Source organism: Podarcis cretensis, assembly GCF_951804945.1.
Source record: "Podarcis cretensis genome assembly, chromosome: 7".
In the NCBI taxonomy this organism is placed as follows: domain Eukaryota; kingdom Metazoa; phylum Chordata; class Lepidosauria; order Squamata; family Lacertidae; genus Podarcis; species Podarcis cretensis.
Window position 1 is genome coordinate 2,077,912 of NC_137176.1, and position 20,819 is coordinate 2,098,730.

A 20,819-nucleotide genomic window follows, 5' to 3' on the forward strand; every position below is an offset into this window, starting at 1 on the left:
AACAACAGTCATTGCCTCTATTCACAGACCAGAAATTATTGCCTTGCAAACATTCAAGCCAGTATGAATGCAAACTAGGCTTAGCATCCAAGAGTGAAGTCATTTCACTCCTCCCTCAAACTCCGAGTCTTTTTCAGCATTTATAATCTGCATAGCCACAGAAGCAGACCTTTGTCTCTCATTATTCATTCCCTATGTCCCCATGTACTATCATCACCTCTCATTTTATAGGTATCACATTTTCTATAATTAGCATACTAAACTGCTAAATATCATGGGCCACATCACATGACTCCATTTTGATTTACTGAGAATCTGGCACAATAGAAACATGCGTCCACATCTTGAGCAAAAGGCACTCGGTGCTTTAAAAGAAGATTTTCTCTTGCATAGCGAAAACCTTTCCTCTGTATTGGTGGTTTTTTTGGTGGTACATCTGAACATGTTATTTAAAGCAAAACTCGTGGTGGCAGCTGTGCCGGCCAGTTTCCAGTAAATTGGTCAGGATTAGCCATCTTCCTGAGAGCAGTTTTACTAGAAAGAAAGTGTGAAAAATTGTAGTGAAGCTGACAACATCTTAAGTTTATGTGAATTTAGATCATAGGAGCCAACTCCTAGGGTCTGAGGTCCCTTCAACCCCCACCCCATAAAATATTTGAGGGGACCAGGCCCCCAAAGTTCCCATTTAAATGCTGTGTGCTGTGTCATGTGATTGGTTATGTGGGATGGGGCTTACCTGGGGCCCCCAATATTTTATTCAAGTTGGCATCCCTGACTCCCTGTTTTCTGCTGCTCCAGAGAAGCGGACACGGAGCAATGGTTCCAAACTACAAGAAAGAAGATTCCACCTAAACATTAGGAAGAACTTCCTGACAGTAAGAGCTGTTCGACAGTGGAATTTGCTGCCAAGGAGTGTGGTGGAGTCTCCTTCTTTGGAGGTCTTTAAGCAGAGGCTTGACAACCATATGTCAGGAGTGCTCTGATGGTGTTTCCTGCTTGGCAGGGGGTTGGACTCGATGGCCCTTGTGGTCTCTTCCAACTCATGATTCTATGATTCTATGATTCTATGACTCAGGTTGTAACATTCTCATCTGATTCTCACATGAATCAGAAAGGGAGGGTGAGTTTTTATGTCAGGGAAGGGTCGGCTGGTGGATTCTTTTAGTTAATTCTGATAAAGTGTTTAGTATGACCTATTCCATACTGTGGAAGCAGCAAATGTGTGTTAAAATAAAAAGGACTGCTGAGCAACCACTTCAGGAAGAAATGACTTAGCGTGGAGAAGCAAGGAGGAGGTGACACTTAATCCTTCAAGTAAAAGCAGAACAGCCACATGAAAGTTGTGATTAGCACAGGTATAAACCCTGACATATTCCGATAGGCACACTAACAACATTTTAGTTGAAACAAAACAAAAAAATCCTCCCAGTAGCACCTTAGAGACCAGCTTAGTTTGCTATTGGTATGAGCTTTCGTATGCATGCACACTTCAGGTAAAAAGCTCATACCAATAACACACTTAATTGGTCTCTAAGGTGCTACTGGAATGATTTTTTTGGTTTGTTTCAAAATTTTAATAAGGCATCCACAGAAAACAAAGAAGGGGGGAGAACTTGTCAGAGTCTAGTAGTGAGTTTTTCTTCTGTGTTAACTGGAAATGCCAGGGATTGAGTCAAGGACTGTCTGCTAAACTGCGACTCCTCTCCCTTATCTTTTTTTCTGACATTCTGGCCGCCCTTGTTTTCTTTTCTCTACCATTTTAGAAAGCCTCCTCCATAGGTTTTTGTAGCCGGACTGAACACATTGTTATTGGTTACAATTTTGGACAGAATTGAAAGCAAATATTAGGTGGGGATCACAATAATTTCTCTCAATCCACAGACATTTCATGAAAAGGGAGTCTTGACCACAAAGTATAAATTAATTCCTAACACAATATAAAGCAAACACTACACACAGAGGGAATAATGTCCCGATGGGAAATGTGATTATCCTGAAAGAAGGTACAGAAACAGAAACAGCCACTGATGTACTGGTGCCAGTTGAGTTTGCGAAATTGAAAATAAAAATGGTTGGCTGGGTGATGTACTATGATAGTCATTTGTATGAAATCCTCTTTTTAAAAAGGACTTAGGTGACATTTGCCTGTAAGTGTAAATTCCCATGGGCATTACAGCTTGATGCTAACCTGCTACTTGTGAATGCAGAGTAAAATGTTGTATGCGCAGGGCACATGTTATATTGGTCACATTACATTGGTCACAAGTCACTTGCCATAAAACTTTTTTTCCAGTTTCCAGTAAACATTACTATAAGTTTGATGCTTAACCCCTGAAACATTTGCTCTTTGTGTATATTGCCTTTTTAGAGAAAATGCTTAACCAAGTTACAGATAAATTCTTGAGGTTGCAAAACTGTTACATTGGTCACATATTTTAAAATACAATGAAAATAAAGCACACAACTTCTGACATACTTCTTGGTTCTTTTTGTTGGGATGATCAAGCCAGCTAACAAAAAAAAAATGGTTTAATGTCAACTGGAGTTAAATAATATTAGGTAAAACAAAAAAATATTATATAAAGGAGCCTACAAATGCTATGTTGGTCACTAGAGAATTACCTGTAATCAGTTGAAGTATGTGTCTGCTCAATCTGCTGTCCATTATGTGCTGTCAAGAAGCATCTTCAGGGCTGCTGCTTCCCCTTGTTAGGGAACTTTCTCTTTAAACCAGACAGAGCTGTTCTTCGAAAAGTAGGAGACATGGGCCATGCTAGAGTTGAGGGGATGCACACCACCTCCCTGCCCCCCCCCCACCATCATGATAGGTAACAGTGATTCTGCAGTCAAGAGGCCAGGTCCCTGGTTCCGCCCCTCCCCAATAACCACTCATGCCTCAGGCAGCGAAATGTGTTAAGCTGCTCATAGCTCCTTTTGAAGCTGGCTGTTATTCCAAACAGTTGGGGACTGTAGATACACAGCAACATTTTGCGCCAGATTGTCATCTGTAATACTGCAGTTCAGTGTTGGGTTCCAAACCACTTTATGGCAGCTTAGAGTCAAGTGATTGCTCACTATAGGCACCAAATGATAAAACGCATCAGTGGCAGCAAGAAGCAAAATTTATCCCTCTGGGATTTTTCCAGACTTCCTCTGAAAAACATTGTTAGCTAGCTTGTTAGCATTTATTCAACATTTACAAGAAGTATTTCAAGTGGTGTATACTGAGCTGAAAAAAGACAGATTATGAATTCCTCATTTTAGTAGCCATTATTTGACAACCGCTGTTTTCCCATCTGGACATAACTGACAGCCATGACTAGAATTTATTCTCCACTGGTTTTAAAAGCAAATTGTGTTCCAACTTGTAGCTATTATTTTATTTAATCATTAAAATATTTCTTCCTCTCAGCCAAACTCTCCAGAGCTGGTTTATAAGCACAGTAAAAAAATTTTTTTTACTGAAAATAGAATTAAAGTTATATGGAGTAAAAAGACTGCAATAAAACACTAGCAATAAGATCAACAATAATATGCTTTGGAGAATTAAAAGGTCCTCAAATGGCACTTAAACGCATTAAGAGTGGGCATGTGACAAATTGACACAGGTAGGGGATTCCAAAGATAAGGCAGAGTTAGCCCTCAAAGTCAGGGATGCTCTGAGCTGGGCTTTTTAATGATTGGGCAGTGTACCTGGGGCACAGGCAGGAAGAATAAGCTTAGATATCTCCCCACTAGCCTCAGCAATGCCACAGAGTAAATTTCTAAGTTTTTGAAAGTGGAAAGGCATCTAGCAATAGATAAATTTGGAGAATTCGTTGTAGACGAGCACCTAGTAACAGGACATTACTCAAAAGCTGGGAGGCTGGACACCTCCAAGGTTTCACTACCTCCAGATAAGAATTTTCGCTTTGGAAGTATTGGGTCCTACAGCTGTTTTGAGAAAACTGACACCATGGGAAGCGGTAACTGTAATATCAGAGACAGCAGGAACGTCAACCAAACATTATGAAATATTCTAGGAAGAAGGTGGGGAGAGATCATGGAATTACCAGATCAGAACAAAAATGCAACATGACTTCACCATTGGTGACATATAATACTATTGGTGGAGACAAGCTGCAACCTCCTGCTTCTCACTTCTCATTTTGAAAATATTCACTTGCCCCAGGAACACCCACAGGGTCTTTTTAAAGAGAGGCACAGGGGGCAGTTGCTCCAGGCTTCGCATATGAAGGGGCCTCACATCTGGAGGGGCCACATCAACGCTGGCAGCACTGCATTGTTTTTCCAACTCTTTTCTTTTAGAATCCCACTAACTTGAACGAGGGGGGGAATCATAAACCAAACTCTACTGGTGGTACTGTCTTCTCATCCTGACAGCATGAGCAAGATGTTTGCAGGCACAGACCATGCTCATAGTAGTAACCAGCCCAGCCTTGGTTGGGTTTTTTATTATTATTACAATTATATCCCACCTTTTCCCTCTAAGAAACCCAAAGCAGCTTACACAATCCCCCTCTTCTCCCTTTTATCTTCACAACAACCTTGTGGAGTAGGCTAGGGTGAGAGTCAGTAATTGGCCCACTATGCCACCCAGTGAGTTTCATGGCCAAGTAGGGACTGGAACCTGGATTTTCTGAGACCAGCACACTGCAGGGTCCTCAGTGCAGTGCCTAAAGGAAACAGTGAGCTCACAGAGACCTACCAGCCTGCCTTCTGGGGTCTCTGCTCCCTTCATTGCCCCATTATAAATAATAATGCCCACTGGCCAGGCTTGTTGGCCCTCAAGAGAACATCTGGCCTAAAAGTGGGTCCAAAAATATTGAAGACTATGGCCGAGCTCTTATCAAGAAGTACTAAAATCAACTAATATTTTACCATTTTGTGCAGCTAATGTGCCATGCAGTGCTATTTTTCTGGGGGGGGGGGAGGTGCTGGAGCTCACCCTGAACTTCTTCCTTGTTCTCTTAGAATGGCCATGGTGCCCACCTGGGAGGTGCTGGAGTTGAGCTCTGGTGAGTTCCAGCTAAAAAAAGCCCTGGTGCCATGGTATGTCACATTTGACAGTTACAAGCTTGACATTTATATTTGATTACTGCCATGATAAATCAAAAGCTATCAATAAGTGTACAGAGCTCAGCTTCTGAAGTAAAATTACATCTTCAACATTCAGATTTTGAGTTTCACATTTTGATAGATCAAATTTTAACCTCAAGCAACTGTCAAATATTTGAATCCTTTTTTCAGCTGTAAAAGGTCACAGTAGGGCTTTCCCCCACGAGGGGGTTATCTCATAGAATCAGAGTTGGAACAACCCATAGGATCATCTAGTCCAAAGCCCTGCAATGCAGGAATATACAGCTGACACTTACAGGACAGGATCAAACCTGCAACCTTGGCGTTGTCAGCCCCACACTTTAACCAACTGAGCTACCCAGTGTGAAATCAACAGGGCTTGCTGCCAAGTAAACATGGTTAGGATTGTGCTGCTAAGAAGGTCTTCATGAGAAACAGAAGACCAGAGAATGGAATGAAGTCGCAAACAGAAGTTTTTGTCCATCTTTTATTTGTTTGCTATAAAAATATAAAATCAGAGAAGATCAATACAGACTTGTCCTTTTACACTAGGGGTTAGAGGCATGTATACACTGGCAAAAATAGGGCTTTCACAGCACAGAGTCAACGGGACGGTGGGGGGTAGAAAGCCTTGGAGAAGAGAGGGGAACCTAAGTGCCTGCGTCCGCAAGCCCAGAGCAAGGTTTCTCTTGCCACCTCGTGTTTTGAAAACATGCCTTTTTGCTCACATTGCCAGTACCAAAATGCATCAGAATTAAATTAAAAACGAAGAGGGGATGGAATGCTCCTTCAAAAAGAATATAGATCCACCTTTGTTCATTTTGCCTATCTTTTGATGAGGAAGATTGTAAAACACAAAAACTGGGGGATACTATTCTTTTTTGTTTGTGAGAATGCATTTCTCAAATATAGGGAAATATTTTTCAATGATTCATTTTTGTCCAAAAGAAAAAGTGCTACAATGACACTTTGAGGCCAGACCCACCTGAAGGAAAAAGCGATCCCTGCTGTGAGGTGAAGTCAGAGTTGCAGAGTTGGCCAGCCGGACTACGAAGCAGTAAACTTTGGGTACTAAAACCCATAAAACTGTCTTTTATTTTGAAACAGATGTCTTGGGAAAAGATCGGTTGCCCTTTAGAATTGTTTTATTTTTCTCACCTCAGTTGGGCATTTGAATGTCTGCAGCCAGTGACCAATAATGTTTTCTTGGGGATTCCCCCTTGCCCTCAGGGGTATAAATCCAATGGTGTGTGCCTTCATCTGAGACTCACAGAAAAGGTGGCGGTGGCAAAGCATTTGTGGTTGGTTGGTTGGTTGGTTTTCGCCCATAAACCCCTCTCCTTGGGCTCAATACCCTCACCCCAGCCACCCCACCGCCAAGGGCCTCTGGTCTGCGATCCAGTCAGGTTGGGGTCCCCACCACTGCTGCTGCAGCAGCCTTGTCAATGGCCACAGCTTCTCATCTCCTCAAACCTTGTGGGGAAGGGTTGCTCAGGCTCTTCGCCCCCTCCAAGCTGCCTTCGCCTCAGACGCCATTTCCCGCCTCTTTCTCCTTCTAGGATGAGGAGGCTGGGGCAGAAAGTCCGTGGATGGTGGCTGCCAGGGAGTCTGCTGGGGTTTTGCCCCCAGAGCTGGAGGCTTGTTTTCTGTCCACAGCTGCAAGACAAGGGGGACGGGTTCTTGTTATTAATATCATTACCACCACCCCTGCCTTTCTCCCTGACAGGGACTCACGGTGACTTACAGATCAAAAATAAGAGCAGTTGGAAACATAGGGGGAAAGCAATCATTAAAAACAATTTCACCTTGATAGAATTAGAACACACACACTTATATATATTCTAGTAAAACCATACAAATAATTACAGTACAGTAAAAATAGTATGGCACCATGGTATACTATAGTATGGCAGCCCTTCCATTAAAGAAGATAAAGAAGCGTGTGAAGCAAGTTGTGTCAGCAGCAGAGAGACAGCAGCCCAGCAGAGGCACAAAGGTGTGCTCAGAGATCACACCCATGTTTCCTATAAAATTAATTAAGGCCCCAAATCCAGCTGTAGTTAATTAAAACCTGACATCTGTACCTCGGGGAGGTGGTAAACTCTTCAGGTAGCAAAAGGCCCTTCACCTCATGGAAGGCCCTGCCATACAAATCAATTCCAAGCACATGGAAAACTAGATATTACAACGAAAGGCTCCAGCCTTTCCCCTGCTTTCCTATTTGTGGGAAACTTTTATCTTCTCTTTTCTTTTTATTTTCTTGGATGAGGTAACGTTCTTCCCAATAAGCCACATGTAGTGGTACCACCCAGGCACACGTTTGCTGCCTCAGAGAGAATTAGGCCTTTAATCACATTAAAAGCCAGGACTAAAGGGCACCATCCATTATCTTCCATGGAATTTAGTTACAACTTCTTTTTTTTAGCTGGGTGGGACTATAAGGACTGAACAGAGTAGCATAGGTATATCTTGGGTTGCTTCACACTTTGTGGTTTTAAGGGATATTTGAGAAAATGTTTCCATTTACCCAGTAAAGCTAACCTTTGAATGTGACAGAGGGTTTGCATATGTATTGCGGAAAGATGTTTGGCTAGGATGGCTAAGGCTTCTCTAGGGTATGTAAGTACACATTTCCTGCTGCATAATGTGTGAAACAATTATATGCACACTGTCTGCATTTACAGTGCACACACATACATGGGAAAGCTTGTCCCAGTCAGTGTTGCCAGGCAGGCATACATAGGTGTTGAGTTATGTTATGACTGTTAAGTTATGTACACTTGGTACTTACAGTAGCTGCTGTGTGAAGTGGGAACAGACAGTGGCAGGGAAATTTCTGCCATGGAGACAGTGGACAGTTTTTCTCTTCTTTCTAGAACAACCATCAGTCCACAACCTAGCAAGCTTCATAACACTGGTTACTCAGAATCCCTGTAAAATTATTTTCTTTTCACTGTGAGGAATCAGAGCAAATGCTCTCCTTTGGCAAACTTCAGCAAAGGAGCCAATGAATTAAAATAATTGGGTCTTCTTCAAATAACAGTAGAGCGGACTATATATATTTACAAAAGGAGTCCTTTCACACGTGTCACTTGATCTCCCGTCACCTCATTGCACAGGGCTTGCTATCTAGAACTGTCAGCTGGCTATGTGATCTGCCTCCACTGAAAAGTTATGTTAGCTGATATGAAACCTCTTTTGCTTCTATGATCTGTGGCAAATCATTTACACACAGAAGTCACCACTTGACTGCAGCTAATGAACATGCATGTGTGAACATGATCAAAGAGTATTCTGCTACACCTGACAATCCCAAAACACCAAGGCATGTCTTAAACATGGAAATATCAGGGACTTGTGGTTTGGAAGACACTATCATACAAGCACACTGCTCCCGCTCATTAGAAAAGAATGTGCACAGAAAAACTTGTGCCTGTAGCAACACCCACAACGTCACTTTGAAAATTGTACAATCTCTCATATCACACCCATTAACCGTCTCCTCATACCTACCCAAAAAAAAGCGTTAAATGGATGTAACTAAATTTGTTCACATTCATACTATTCCTCTTCCCTTTCTTGTCTCTCCCCACTCCCATGTGTGTCTTTCATTGGCATTTGCTTGCCAAATGGGTAGGAACCAGTCTTTGACTCTGTAAAATGCTTATTTATTAGTATTTAATATATGATTTAAAAAAAACCACCACCACCAAAGGTAGATTGGGAGGAGGAAGAGGCAAGGTGCAATATGAGCAACAACAACAAACCCTTTGACATGCAATCTAATTCTATGTTCCTAAACTGGGTCCATTACTCTGCATTCTGCAGATGGATCCCTTCACTCAGCAACACAATAAAAAGAGAAGCAGATGCTTTCAGGGGAGCTGAAATAAATCCAGCACTTGAAACCTGGCCTACTTTTGGCAGAGGATAAGAAGTACCCAGGATACCCTACACACCTGTGCTTAATACCTTCTGTACCTTTGCATAGCCATTTTCTAAATGCATTTACCTGGAATTAAGGTCTGCTCACTTTATGGGAACCAGATTGCTTCCAAGTAATTTTGTTTAAGACTGCAGCTGCCCACTGCTTGCACTCCCCTTCCCAAATAAGAAGTAAATATTTAATTAGTATTAGAAGTGCTATTGATCTCAGTGCTTAAATGTGCTAGAAACATAAACCACAATGAAAACAATGATATGCCTTAACACAATGATAAACTGAACTGAAATAAGATAATGTGAACATATTCTTGTGCCTGTTGTTTTAAATGTGTGCGTTTTAAAAAATCAAGTCTTGTGCAACAACCCTACCCCCAAATATGAAGCACTTTTTGTTTCAACAAAAATCCCCAGAACTAAAACTCACATGTGGAAACAATTTAGTGGTTCTCAAACTTTTATCTCTGGGCCACACTTTCAGAATAAAAATTTGCTTTTGCCACACCAAATTTTTTTATTGATAAGAAATACAGATGAAAATCAAAGAAACAACTCCTAGCAGCACTTGATTTACAACCTAGAACACAACTAGTTTATAATATGATCATGGGACATCCATAAAGCATAAAACACAAATCCTTCCCAAATATAATGATAAACCAGCCTTTTACAGATGTACCTTAAGTATACATGCAAACTCAATACGAGGAATGAGCTTGCTTTTGCCAGGTAATCTCATTTATCTAGGTATAGTTTGAGACAAACTCTCATCTTTTCATCAACCTTTCTCTTTTCTGATCTTTCATATTTGTCGGAGTTGAAATTCCTGTTCACAACAATATGTCATGGAGAACTGTAGAAGAATAGCCAGTGTTCTTGCTCTCATGTTGAAAATGTATATTCATATCATGCAAATTAAAAATAAAAATGATACTCTACTATACTGCACTGAAAAGTTTAACTGTTTCTTTGATTGTCTCTGAATCTTCTTGCCACACTTGCTCTCCTCTCCTGCCCCACCCCTGAAGAACCACGGCAGAAGCCAGTGGAGCAGCCCTGATCAGACAGCTCTTCCGCAGCGGCGCTAGAAGCCTTTGCACAAGGCATCCTTCTCTTGCGCTGTACTCATCTTACGCAGGAGAGGTTCCCTGCGGGTCTAGACGGGGTTCTGCCTCCGGCACCTATCAAGCTGGGCAGGGTCGCGGGTTTTAGCCCAAGGAGGTCACGGGCTGAGAAGCTGAACTCCACTCAGAGCCGCTTTGGTCCCCGCAGCCTCTTCTTTTCCCAAGCGCGTTTCTTATTTCCGGTTTGGTAAAGGAGGGAGGGGGAAAGGCAGGTGGGGAGTCAAGTAAGAGCGGAGGATACACGACCCCCTCCCACGGCGCAACCCACGCCTTATACGTGATTGGGACGGAGCAGGGTTTGAACAAGAGTTTGCTGCTGACACGTGTACCGTGGGCGATTAGAGTCCAAGTTCCCCCAAAGATAGTTAGGACTGGGGCACTCTGGCTTAAATGATTTGTGGATGTCAGGCTGGCAAGGACAGAGGCAGCTTGACTCCAGCTTCGAAACTAATCAGAAAGTGACTTTATTTCTGTAATTAAAAGCAAAACAAAAGACCGGAGAGCCAAGAGGCTGCATAGGTTTTAGAACCTGCTGCTACAGATTTCCCTCATGCATTTCATACCGAAGTGCACCAATTCCTCCTTGCATGTTCCCAGTTGGAATTCTCAGACTTTGGCCGCAGCAGCTTTGAACATAAATAGTCAGATGTGCTTAGAGCGTCTAGAGCCGCTTCACGTCTCTCATCCTGCCGTCCTTACCGGTAAGGTAAATCACGGTCACCCCCAAATTCCAGAGGGGAGAGGGGGGTGAGGCTGGGGCAAATGCAGCTTGCTTTAGGCAATAGAATGAGTTCGTGATATAGGCGAGATTTAAACCAGAAGTGGCGATTCCATTACCAAACCATAGCAACAGTCGTGCCTTGTAAACGCTGCATCTCAGAGACACAGACTTTGGCTTGACTTACTGGGCTGCTCGCCACCTGCCGCATTTAAAAAGAAGAGGGGAGCCGCGTCTATTCCGCAGGCATTGACTCCAACTTTTGCCGAGAGTAAAGAAGTATTAACGGGGCATAGGACAAGAAACTCTGAAAAGAAACCATCTGTCTAGGGGCCACGTAAGAAAACAAGCGCCTCAGGTCTAAGACATTAAAAAAGGTAGTCTCGACTCTGTTTAGCAGAAAAGATCGGTTTAGCCACTGCGATAGAGGCCGGTTTTGTCAAAGGACAGTCAAAGGCTCAAAGGGCGCGCCTGTTTCTCATCAGGCAGCGTAGAACAGTAACACCATAGGGACGCGGGTGGCGCGGTGGGTAAAACCTCAGCGCCTAGGACTTGCCCATCGCATGGTCGGCGGTTCCAATCCCCGCAATGGGGTGAGCTCCCCTTGTTCGGTCCCAGCGCCTGCCAACCTAGCAGTTGGAAAGCCCCCCCTGCAAGTAGATAAATAGGGACCGCTTACAGGCGGGAAGGTAAACGGCGTTCCGTGTGCTGCGCTGGCTCGCCAGATGCAGCTTGTCACGCTGGCCACGTGACCCGGAAGTGTCTCCGGACAGCGCTGGCTCCCGGCCTCTAGAGTGAGATGAGCACACAACCCCAGAGTCTGTCAAGACTGGCCCGTACGGGCAGGGGTACCTTTACCTTTACCTAACAGTAACACCACAATCCTAAACCCACGGATTCCAGTGTTTAGGATCGCAGCCTAACACTGCATGTTCAGCAAAAGGAAAGCAGAAACGCCGGTTTCCACTGTAAAATACACTCTTGTGTTTTTCTTTTTTTTAATTCACGCTTTTATTACAGACAAGAGAGAAAGGACTTGGGGGAGGTAACAGTTCTTCTAAAATACTTGATTCCCGCTAGTTTGTGAAACATGGTGCATTTGGAAAGACCAGACGAATCTGGCCACTATATGTGCCATGAAATATCCCTAAAGGTAAAGGTACCCCTGACTTTAAGGTACAGTGGACTCTGAGGTTGCGGCTCCTCTGGCTTTACTGGCCGAGGGAGCCAGGGTTTGTCCGCAGGCAGTTTTTCAGGGTCATGTGGCCAGCATGACCAAGCCGCTTTTGGTGAACCAGAGCAGCCCACGGAAAAGCCATTTACCTTCCCGCTTGAGCGGTACCTATTTATCTACTTGCACTTTGATGTGCTTTCCAACTGCTAGGTTGGCAGGAGCAGGGAACGAGCAAAGGGCGCTCACCCCATTGCGGGGATTGGAACCGCCGACCTTCTGATCGGCAAGCCCTAGGGCTCTGTGGTTTAACCCACAGCGCCACCCATAAATAGACAACAATTCACTTGAGGATGGCTCGATTTCCAACGGATCGTTCGGTCATATATTTAAAAAGGCTGAAACAACTGGTATCTTTTGGATGAGGATTCAACATAGCTCAGTCCAAATCAACAGCAATTTTGTTGTTGGTTTCAGTGCATGTGAACTGGACCAACTAACTAGAAATTCGCTGGGGGGAAATCTCTGAGTAGGATCCAATTCCCAGTAAGCATTTTATTCTTAAAGTTAGATAGTGCACCAGAAAATTGGGGAGTAAGAAAACGAAGCGGTGTCTAAATATAAGCCATTTTGTTGTATTTGCAGATTTTAAAATCAAGTCTTGCAATGAATAGGTTAATTAATTAAAACTTCTTAGTTTATTTAAAAGAGAAAGAGAGAGAACAATTAGACTTACTTAAACCTATAACGCCTCGTGTAATACTTCTCTTTATTGCTTCAGAAAACGGATTTGCTCCCTATCAAGATTTATGGTCAACTGCTTCCATAAAATGATTACCTATGGTACTGAAATTATTATTTCTCTCAAATAAAATTAATCTCTGTCACGTCTCTGCGTGGAAGTGTGCGCTCTGGCTCATAGTATATTCCTGACCCATTTATTTTCTGTTCCATCGCCTGCAAGAAAAATATGCAAATACTACTTTCACTCAAAGGATGATTACTAAAACCCTGGATGGTTTTCCCAGAACTGTTCATTTTATTTTATTTTATGAACTGACACCTAAAGAGAGAGGAGGGGGAAAGGAAGGCATATTTTTCGAGTTAAGAGGTATTTCTTACTTTCTGTTTGACTGGCAGGCTTTGTAAAATATCTGAATTACTATATAAAAGTAAGTTTGGAAACGTCTACGTGGTCTACTGAGGAGGGAGCTGTAGGGTTTTATTTTTAAAAACTTTCATTTTTGGTGGGCTCTTTCCTGACATTTTCATGAAACAAATGTCAGAACATCACAGAACAAAACTGCCTTTTTGTCTACCATCTTAAGATTCATACTAGGAAGTAAGTCTCATTGAATTCAGTGGTGCTGAGCTCTGAGTAAACGTGCTTAGGTTCTTACCAGGCAGGTCCCAGTGATTGCAATAGGGGTCTTAACTGAATGAGCATTATTACTAGTGCATACTTTTGACACAGTCATGTTCTAAGTTAGTAAGGATACGCTGTCACAAAAATTTACAAAGGAAAAAGCAGAAAATCCGAACTCTGCCCTCGCTCAGAAAATTATCACTACTTTCCTTCTTCATTTTAACTTTTTAAAACATCTAACCCTTCCCGGCCACTTTCACGCACGCATGACGCACCAGTTTAGCGTCGTCAATCATTGTCAATAATTGCGCCAGGCTTAAATGGCGCCCACTTCGAGCTAATGCTGGGAAAAGGGACCACACACAGTTAGTGACTGCGCACAATGGATCATAAGGAAAATAAAAGTTCACTATAGGAAAGGCGCTGGAATAGCTTTGTACCGGGGCGAAGGGATGCAAGGGGAAAGAAAATATTTTGGCAGGATGGAGATTCTTTTCCCACCCGGAAAGCACCCCCGCCCGATGATTTAGCTCCTACAGATGCCTGAAGAGACGCGGCAGCCCGAGCGGGTCTCTCTCTAGCGAGGACAGCAGTGACAGGCAGGAAACCCCCGAGGTCTCTTTTTCTCGCTCCTCCACGTGACCCGGCCTCGAGTCTCTCCCCGTGACATTTCCTACCGATTCGGGGGGAGGGGTTGCTTTGGCCTTAACTATCCCCCACCCGCCTCCCTTTTGACTGCGCAGGAAATTATTCCTTTCCACGGCACCTACTAATTCTTCCCTCTCCGCCTTCGGCAAAATAGGTTCGTGGGCCTGGTCGCCAGCTGGGTGGCTGGAGGGTGGAGACGCTTCCTTAAGGAAACTGGGCCAGCAAAGAATGGAAAGGGAGTAGCCAAGTCAGAGGCCAGGCAAGGAGGCAGCTGCCCTTGAACCAGGCAGCCCAGGTTACAGGAACAGATTCCGGTTGGAGACGCGCGCAGTCCCGATCTTCCGTGGAAATAAATCCCACTGTTTTCCATGGGGTTTCCCACCCCCCAGCTGAGTGTGTGTTGGGGTTACAATGCGGTGTTTCTCAAATGAGGGTCCCAGCTGTTATTGGACTGCAACTCCCACCACCCCTAGCTAGCAGGACCAGCCAGAGGACAGGTGCCCCTGTTCCCTCAGCCGCCTTTCTCCCACCAGGGCGCAGGCAAGCCGTGGGCCGCCCTTCCCCTTTCCCTACCTTCTCGGGTGGGATGCTTGAAGGCCGCTGTGGGAGCCGGGTCTCCCCCGTATATGGCCACGCCGGGCCCGTGGTGAGGAGCCAAGGGGTTGCCTGGCGTCTGCCAGTGATGATGCGCCGGACTTAGGTAGCTTCCTCCCGGCCCGCCGTAGACTGCTTGGTTTGAAGACGGGTAGGCGCAAGGGGACAGGAAGGTACTGACAGCTGAGAGCCCGGGAGGCGGCTGAGAACAATAGAAAGAGAAAATAGTAGATGGCGGCGCCTACGAAAAGACAGGATTCTAAACATTGTCTTGGAAGTAAATTAAAATGGATTAGCAATGCCGTTCACTTCCAAGTAAGCGACAGGAAACTGCAACGAGTCTAAAGGGTGCAAACACCTGCACAAAAAGAGAGATAAGCTCTATTCTCCCTATTTAATGAGGACGCGCATCTCGTTCTGGAATCCTCCCTTCCTTAAGCGCAGAAAGTAGGACAAGCGCGCAGATAGTTAGCTTTTCAAAGAAGTGTTGGCTCCTGCGAAATTTACATAACTAAACGCAGGTAACTTCACCTATGTGCAAAATGTGTGTTGCTGTAGGGGTTTTTCTAAAGGAATAGTAATATTTTTAAAAGAAAATAAATACTGTGGTGACCAGATCTGAGTAGAAAGTGTCTAAAGTTTTCTGTGCCTAAAGCAAGGAAATAAAGTAAAATAGAAATGCAAATTTACCATGTGAGGCAAAGAAAGGGTTTGTGACAAGAATACATTCGGAAGAGCGGTTTGCTGTTCTACACACACACAGACACGGAGAGAGAGAGAATGTTTCTGTTCCACTTCTCTGGATTCTCCATCTGTGTGTTCTTTAGATATAAAGTCAGATGGTTTTTAAACAGGGGTGGGGGGTGTTTTCAGACTCTCTTTTTAATACCTGCTTACAGCATTTTCGGTCATAGATATCGTATATTTTCCAGAGATCCACAGATCTTACATGAGTAAACGCACAACTGAACATTGTCATTCTGCCCATCGCGCAGGAAGGGATGATCGTCATCGTACTTATTTTTTAGCTTCTTCCCCCACCCAGCCCGTCTCTGCCATTGAATTCCAGGCTGGCCGTGCTGCTGTTACCTGGGGGTATTTAATGTCCGCTTCCGCTGCTGATTTGTCAAGCGCGCTGACACCTTGCCCGGCAGCAGGGAAGGTGGTCCTGTTCACACTGGGCCAGTCTTCTAGTTTGGGAGGGTAGGCAGAGCCATCTGTCGCAGCCAGAGCGCCTGGGATGGGAAAGAAATAGATTGGGGAAAATATTAACTCTCAGGACAGATGAGCTGGACCCTCCGAGCAGGCTGGCTCGGTGAAGTGTCCCCGGGGGAAAGGACAACCTCCGAGGAAGATCCCAAACGTCGTTTGATTCAGTTCTCAGTCTTTCCTGTGCCAGTAAAGGATTATTCCAGACTTCTTTTTATTTCGCCCCTAACTGCAGTGCAACAGCCTCGTAAAAGAAGCTAACAACAAACGCAATCCAGATTTATTTATGAAGCGCTCGTTCCCAGCATCGCCGCTGCAGCCTCCGTTTGGGTGGGAAGTGCTTCGAGAATAAATTCTGGCGGACTGGGGGGGCCAGGGGAGCTGAGCTTTCGGAAGACACGGGGGCTCTCGGTGTTTCACAGGCAAGCTGCTCAACCGATCGGCTCTGAACGTCGTCGCGTAAAACGCAAGGTTACAAACGAGGGTGATCCGAAGGGGAAACATATAGAAGAAATTGCGAGCCTGAAATTGCAAACAGCTTTTGCCAACATTTCATTTGAAACATATCTTCCACCTCCATGCCTATTCCATTTACACGGACCGGTTTTTGGCTCCCTTATCCTTCAGGAGGCCCATTTCAGATTGGGGGGTGGGGCGGGGGGAGTTGTTCGGTGAGGAGGACCAAGGTTCAGCAATTTCCTACTGCCTGCTCTTCGGTACATTCAATGTTAAACTGGGGGAACATATATTTTTAAAGCATTTGGGACTCCTTGTTTTATAGTTCAGTTCAGTAGAACTGTTACCGACTCAGGAGAAGCGGGCACCTCCTTTAGAGTAAAAGGATTTGTGTCTTTGGAATGCGTTACCTGGCGCATAGAGACCCATTAATTATATGGAGCTGAAACCAGATAGAGGTGCTCCTGAATACCTATAGTTTGAAACAGGGAGTGGGTGGGATGCCTCTTTCCTCCCCCCCCTTTTTTTAAAAAAACAACAACAACAACCTGTAAATGCACTTGAAAGATGAATTATTCCATTAAGAACGAATAACTTCTATACGTCTGTGACTGGCTGAATTTTATATCCACAAAGTGGAACATTCTCTCCCACATGAAGTCTTAACTTTTTAAAAAAAAAAAAGAGAGAGGGAACACGGTTTCCTCGTAATGAAACGTAGTAACAAATCGTAGAAGAGAACCAGAGCCTAAAAATACAATATTCCAAATAATTTGCTGCCTCTTCCTTCTAACAATGAGTCTGTGGGTCGTTTGGATCTCCTGAAGTTCTAGAAAATAAGTAAAGTCTCAGCGAGAAGCGCTGGAATAAATCAACGAGGCTTTCTCAACCGGAAGGCGAGTGAACATTTTAGGAGGAAGGGGGAGAAAGCCCCTCTCCCACATTTGATATTTGAAAAAAAAAGGTAATCACGAAACGAACTTGCTGGGTCCATTTTTTCTTTTCTTTCCTCCTAAATAAAAAAGGAAGGGGAACAGTATAAGGGCTCCGAGCTTGCGGTTGGCAATCTATCATCGCTACGAAAATATTTTCCACATTTTTTCATAAGAAGTTCAAGATGTCCGGGCCCTCTTTGCAACAACAGCCGGAGTTCTGTCTGCTGAATTCTGGCCCTCCGGGTTCTTGCAGCAGCAGCTTCCAGGGCGCCTCTGGGCTTCCAGTAACGAGGTGCAGGAGATATTACCATGTGGCGCGTTGAGACGTGGGAGCATCTCATTCAAATCCCGGCTCAGCTATGAAAAACGCCCTCGAGCAAATCGCTAGCAGCTCTCAGCACAAAGCAAGGATGGGCGACTTCTGTACTGGAGAGAGCGGGGTGGGGCTGGGGGGAGTATATTTTGCTACATCCAGGGGTGTCATTTAGAAAGGTCAGAGGAGAACCCAGGAGTTCTATACATGGCTTTCGACAGAGTGACAGATGGGAGTCATGCCAAAGGCACAAAACCTTTTGCTTATCACAGGACAAACAAAAACAAAACCTGTCTGACCCGTGTTGAGAAACCTGCTATAATTCTTGGTAAGTAATAAACATGAAACCGTGGGCAAGGCTTGTAAATACGCTGCCTTCTTTTGTCACGAAGGTCTTGAATATATTCAAACCGGGATCTTTAAGGGTTGCTGAGACACTGTCTCCCTCACCAGCTTCATACACTTCACAGCGAAATGGCGCCACAACTACTCTGCCAGAGGTGGCGGGCCGTGCAAGCTGCTATCCTAAGGGCCTCGCAGGGCACCTGCTCCCTAACTGCGAAGAAGAACTAGCATTGACTGCTGTACAGTTCTCTCTCCTTTCTTCGGGAAACAAGCTTGTTTCCAGCAGCCCTCACTCTGGTCCAGGTTTGGAGAAGCTTCGCGGGGACCCGATCCAATTGCCCCTCTGGCTTCCACGACCTTCAGCTGCCCATCACAGATCTAAACTGCCTCAGGAGATTGTGATGAAGAGCCATAAGATCAGAATGGGCATCCATTGTTGTATACTAAATCTGCAATCCTATGTACACCTTATTTTTGGAAAAAACGTGTAAAAACCCCATTGAACTCACTGGGACTTTTGTTTGTTTGTTTGTTTGTTTGTTTGTTTTTAAGTCCAGACTCAAAACGATGAAATTAAATAAAATAATAGTTCAAAAGCATGACTGGAGAAACTTTTTCTTTGGTTGGAGGCTTCTCTCTCCCTCCCCCCTTCACTTTTTTCACTCACACACCCTCAACAGTTTTTGCATTTACAAAAACCAAGAACCCCTTAAGCACAATTGCTTAGTCTTTAAATAGGCCCTATATTTACTGAACCGTCCGCCTTTCCCTCCCTCTGTTGCCTCTCCCAAGTCCTGTTTTACACTGTAGTGTCCTCGGGGCAGCAAACGATCTTTGTCGCCCTTCAAGAAGCTCCACGCGCCCTGATGGAGAGTAAGAACAGCTCTGCCGCGCCGGGTGCAATAATGCATTCCCTCCCCACCCTGACCCACTCACCGCTCTGCTCCATGAAGGTGCGGATGCCCAGGATGTTGCTGACTGAGTGAGCCGACGGCCAGGAGCGCGGGAGGCTGACGTGGGCGGCGGAGACGGGCGCTCCGGGGTGGCTGCCCATCTTGGTGCCGGCGGATGGCGCAGCGCCGGGGTAAGGATACTGATAGATGTGGTTGTAGGGCAGGGTGGGCTGCGGGGCAGGTTGCTTGCAGCCGCCACTGCCGGCGTCGTAGGCTCCTCCGGGCTGCGAAAGGTTGCCGATCTTGTTCCTCAGGATCCTGCTGATGGAACTCACCGAAGGCACGTTGTACTTGTCGCAGACGCCGTCCGCCAGCAGCCGGTCGCGGATCTCCCACGCGAAGATGCCCGGGTCGCCCTGCTTGTAGTCTCGGATGTGCTTCACGACGTTGGGCGTGGTGACCCTGGGCTTGCTCCCGCCGATGGCGCCGGGGAGGATGGAGCCGGTCTCGTTGTAGCGCGCCAGGATCTTGCTCACGCAGCCGTGCGAGACGCGCAGCTGCCGGCTGATGTCGCACGGCCGGATGCCCAGCTGCGCCAGCTCCACGATCCGCAAGCGAATGGCGTTGGGCAGCGGCCTCCCGTTGACAAAGACGCCGCCCAGCTGGTTCACTTCGCCGTACGTTTGCTCTAGAAGCAACCGGGGAGGAGGGAGGGGAAGAGAGGAGGGGAGAAAGCGCTAAGCTCTTGCGATTGTGGCCACGGATGGAGGAGAGCTGCCTGTTGGGACTTAGCTGAGGGAGCAGCACCCTCTTCTAAAAATAAAATGTGGCATTATAATTGTTCCAGGCAAAGTTATCCTGGGCAACGATCACTTACTCCTTCAGCATCAGGAAATGGAATCCCCTCCTCATTTCTTTTATAACGAAACTTCTCTGAACGCGAAAGCTTAAGACCGACCAAAATAAGTACTGGAACTCCCCGCCACCCATTTTTTTTTTAAAAGAGGAATGGAGACAGAGGAGCAGCCGAGGGCTTAATGGAGGGTATTGGCCATTATAGCAAATCAGAACCTCCGAATGCAGGGGCAATCTACCACGGACCAGCAGACGCGCTCGATGCTGCGGGAGAAGCCGGATTTCCAGAGACGTCTGGCTGAGGCCGGCGGGAAGTAGCCAGCCGGCCAGGATGGAAGGGGGCCGGCCGGGAGCCAGCCCCAAGCGGCGGCCTGGAGAGAAAGGCGGCTCCTGACTCTCCAGGCGAAAGCGCTCCGGTCTCGCCCACACCTCCCCGCAAGCCGCGCGGCAGCCGCTGCCCTCCGTCCCTCCTGCCCGCTTACCCATGGCCCGCTAGGAGAGGCGCCCGTCGATGCGCGGCCTCTGCCTGTCCGTCCCGGCGCCGGGAAGTGGGCGCCTCGAGCGCCAGCCTCGCTGGCGGGGCCCCTCTCCGCGCCCGCGCCCCCGGCCAAGCTGGAGCAGAGGCCGGGGCAGCCTACGCGCCGCCCTCCCAGCTGCGCTGCTCCGCATCCGACGTCGAGAGGGGCCACTGAACCCGCAGCTCCGGCCGCCTCCACTTGACGTGTCTCCCACGCCAATCTCCGGGCTGGCGTCGGAGGTGCCGGCGCGCCTTTGGCCGCTCATTGGCTCCCGTCGGGTGTTCTTGGCCCGGTTGGGGAGGCCCGGCGAGGTGCGGCGGGCAGGGCTTGCCTGAGTTCCGCCCCGGCCGGAGCGCCCCCCCCCCCGGCCTGCAAGTCGAGCCGGAGCAGACCCAGGCCGGGGTGGCCTTCAACCCAAGCCGCCCCCCGCCCCCTCCATCTCCCGCCGCCAGACGACCCCCCCAAAAAAAAAACCAGCCCTGGAGGCGGTAGAGAGTGGGTGGCGCCCTCTTTTGAGTCACCATATATATTTTCCCCAATCAGGTGATCACTGTCCTCTGGGTTCCTGTTTGGACAAGAGGGCCCGATCTTTTTGGAGGACAAAAAATAATTTCGCCTCGGTTGGGCTAGAATGACCTCCGCCAAGGCAGCGA

General features: G+C 46.3%; 1 protein-coding gene across 1 annotated transcript; it reads right to left on the reverse strand.

Moving 5' to 3' along the window:
* Positions 1–5,569: 5,569 nt before the first annotated feature.
* Positions 5,570–20,516, reverse strand: PAX1 (paired box 1). The gene is given in 6 exon segments (XM_079983611.1): positions 5,570–6,735; positions 14,622–14,844; positions 15,732–15,877; positions 18,837–19,479; positions 20,131–20,220; positions 20,222–20,516. Coding segments are annotated over 6 exon segments (1,413 nt in total). The 5' UTR covers positions 20,432–20,516; the 3' UTR covers positions 5,570–6,634.
* Positions 20,517–20,819: the final 303 nt, after the last annotated feature.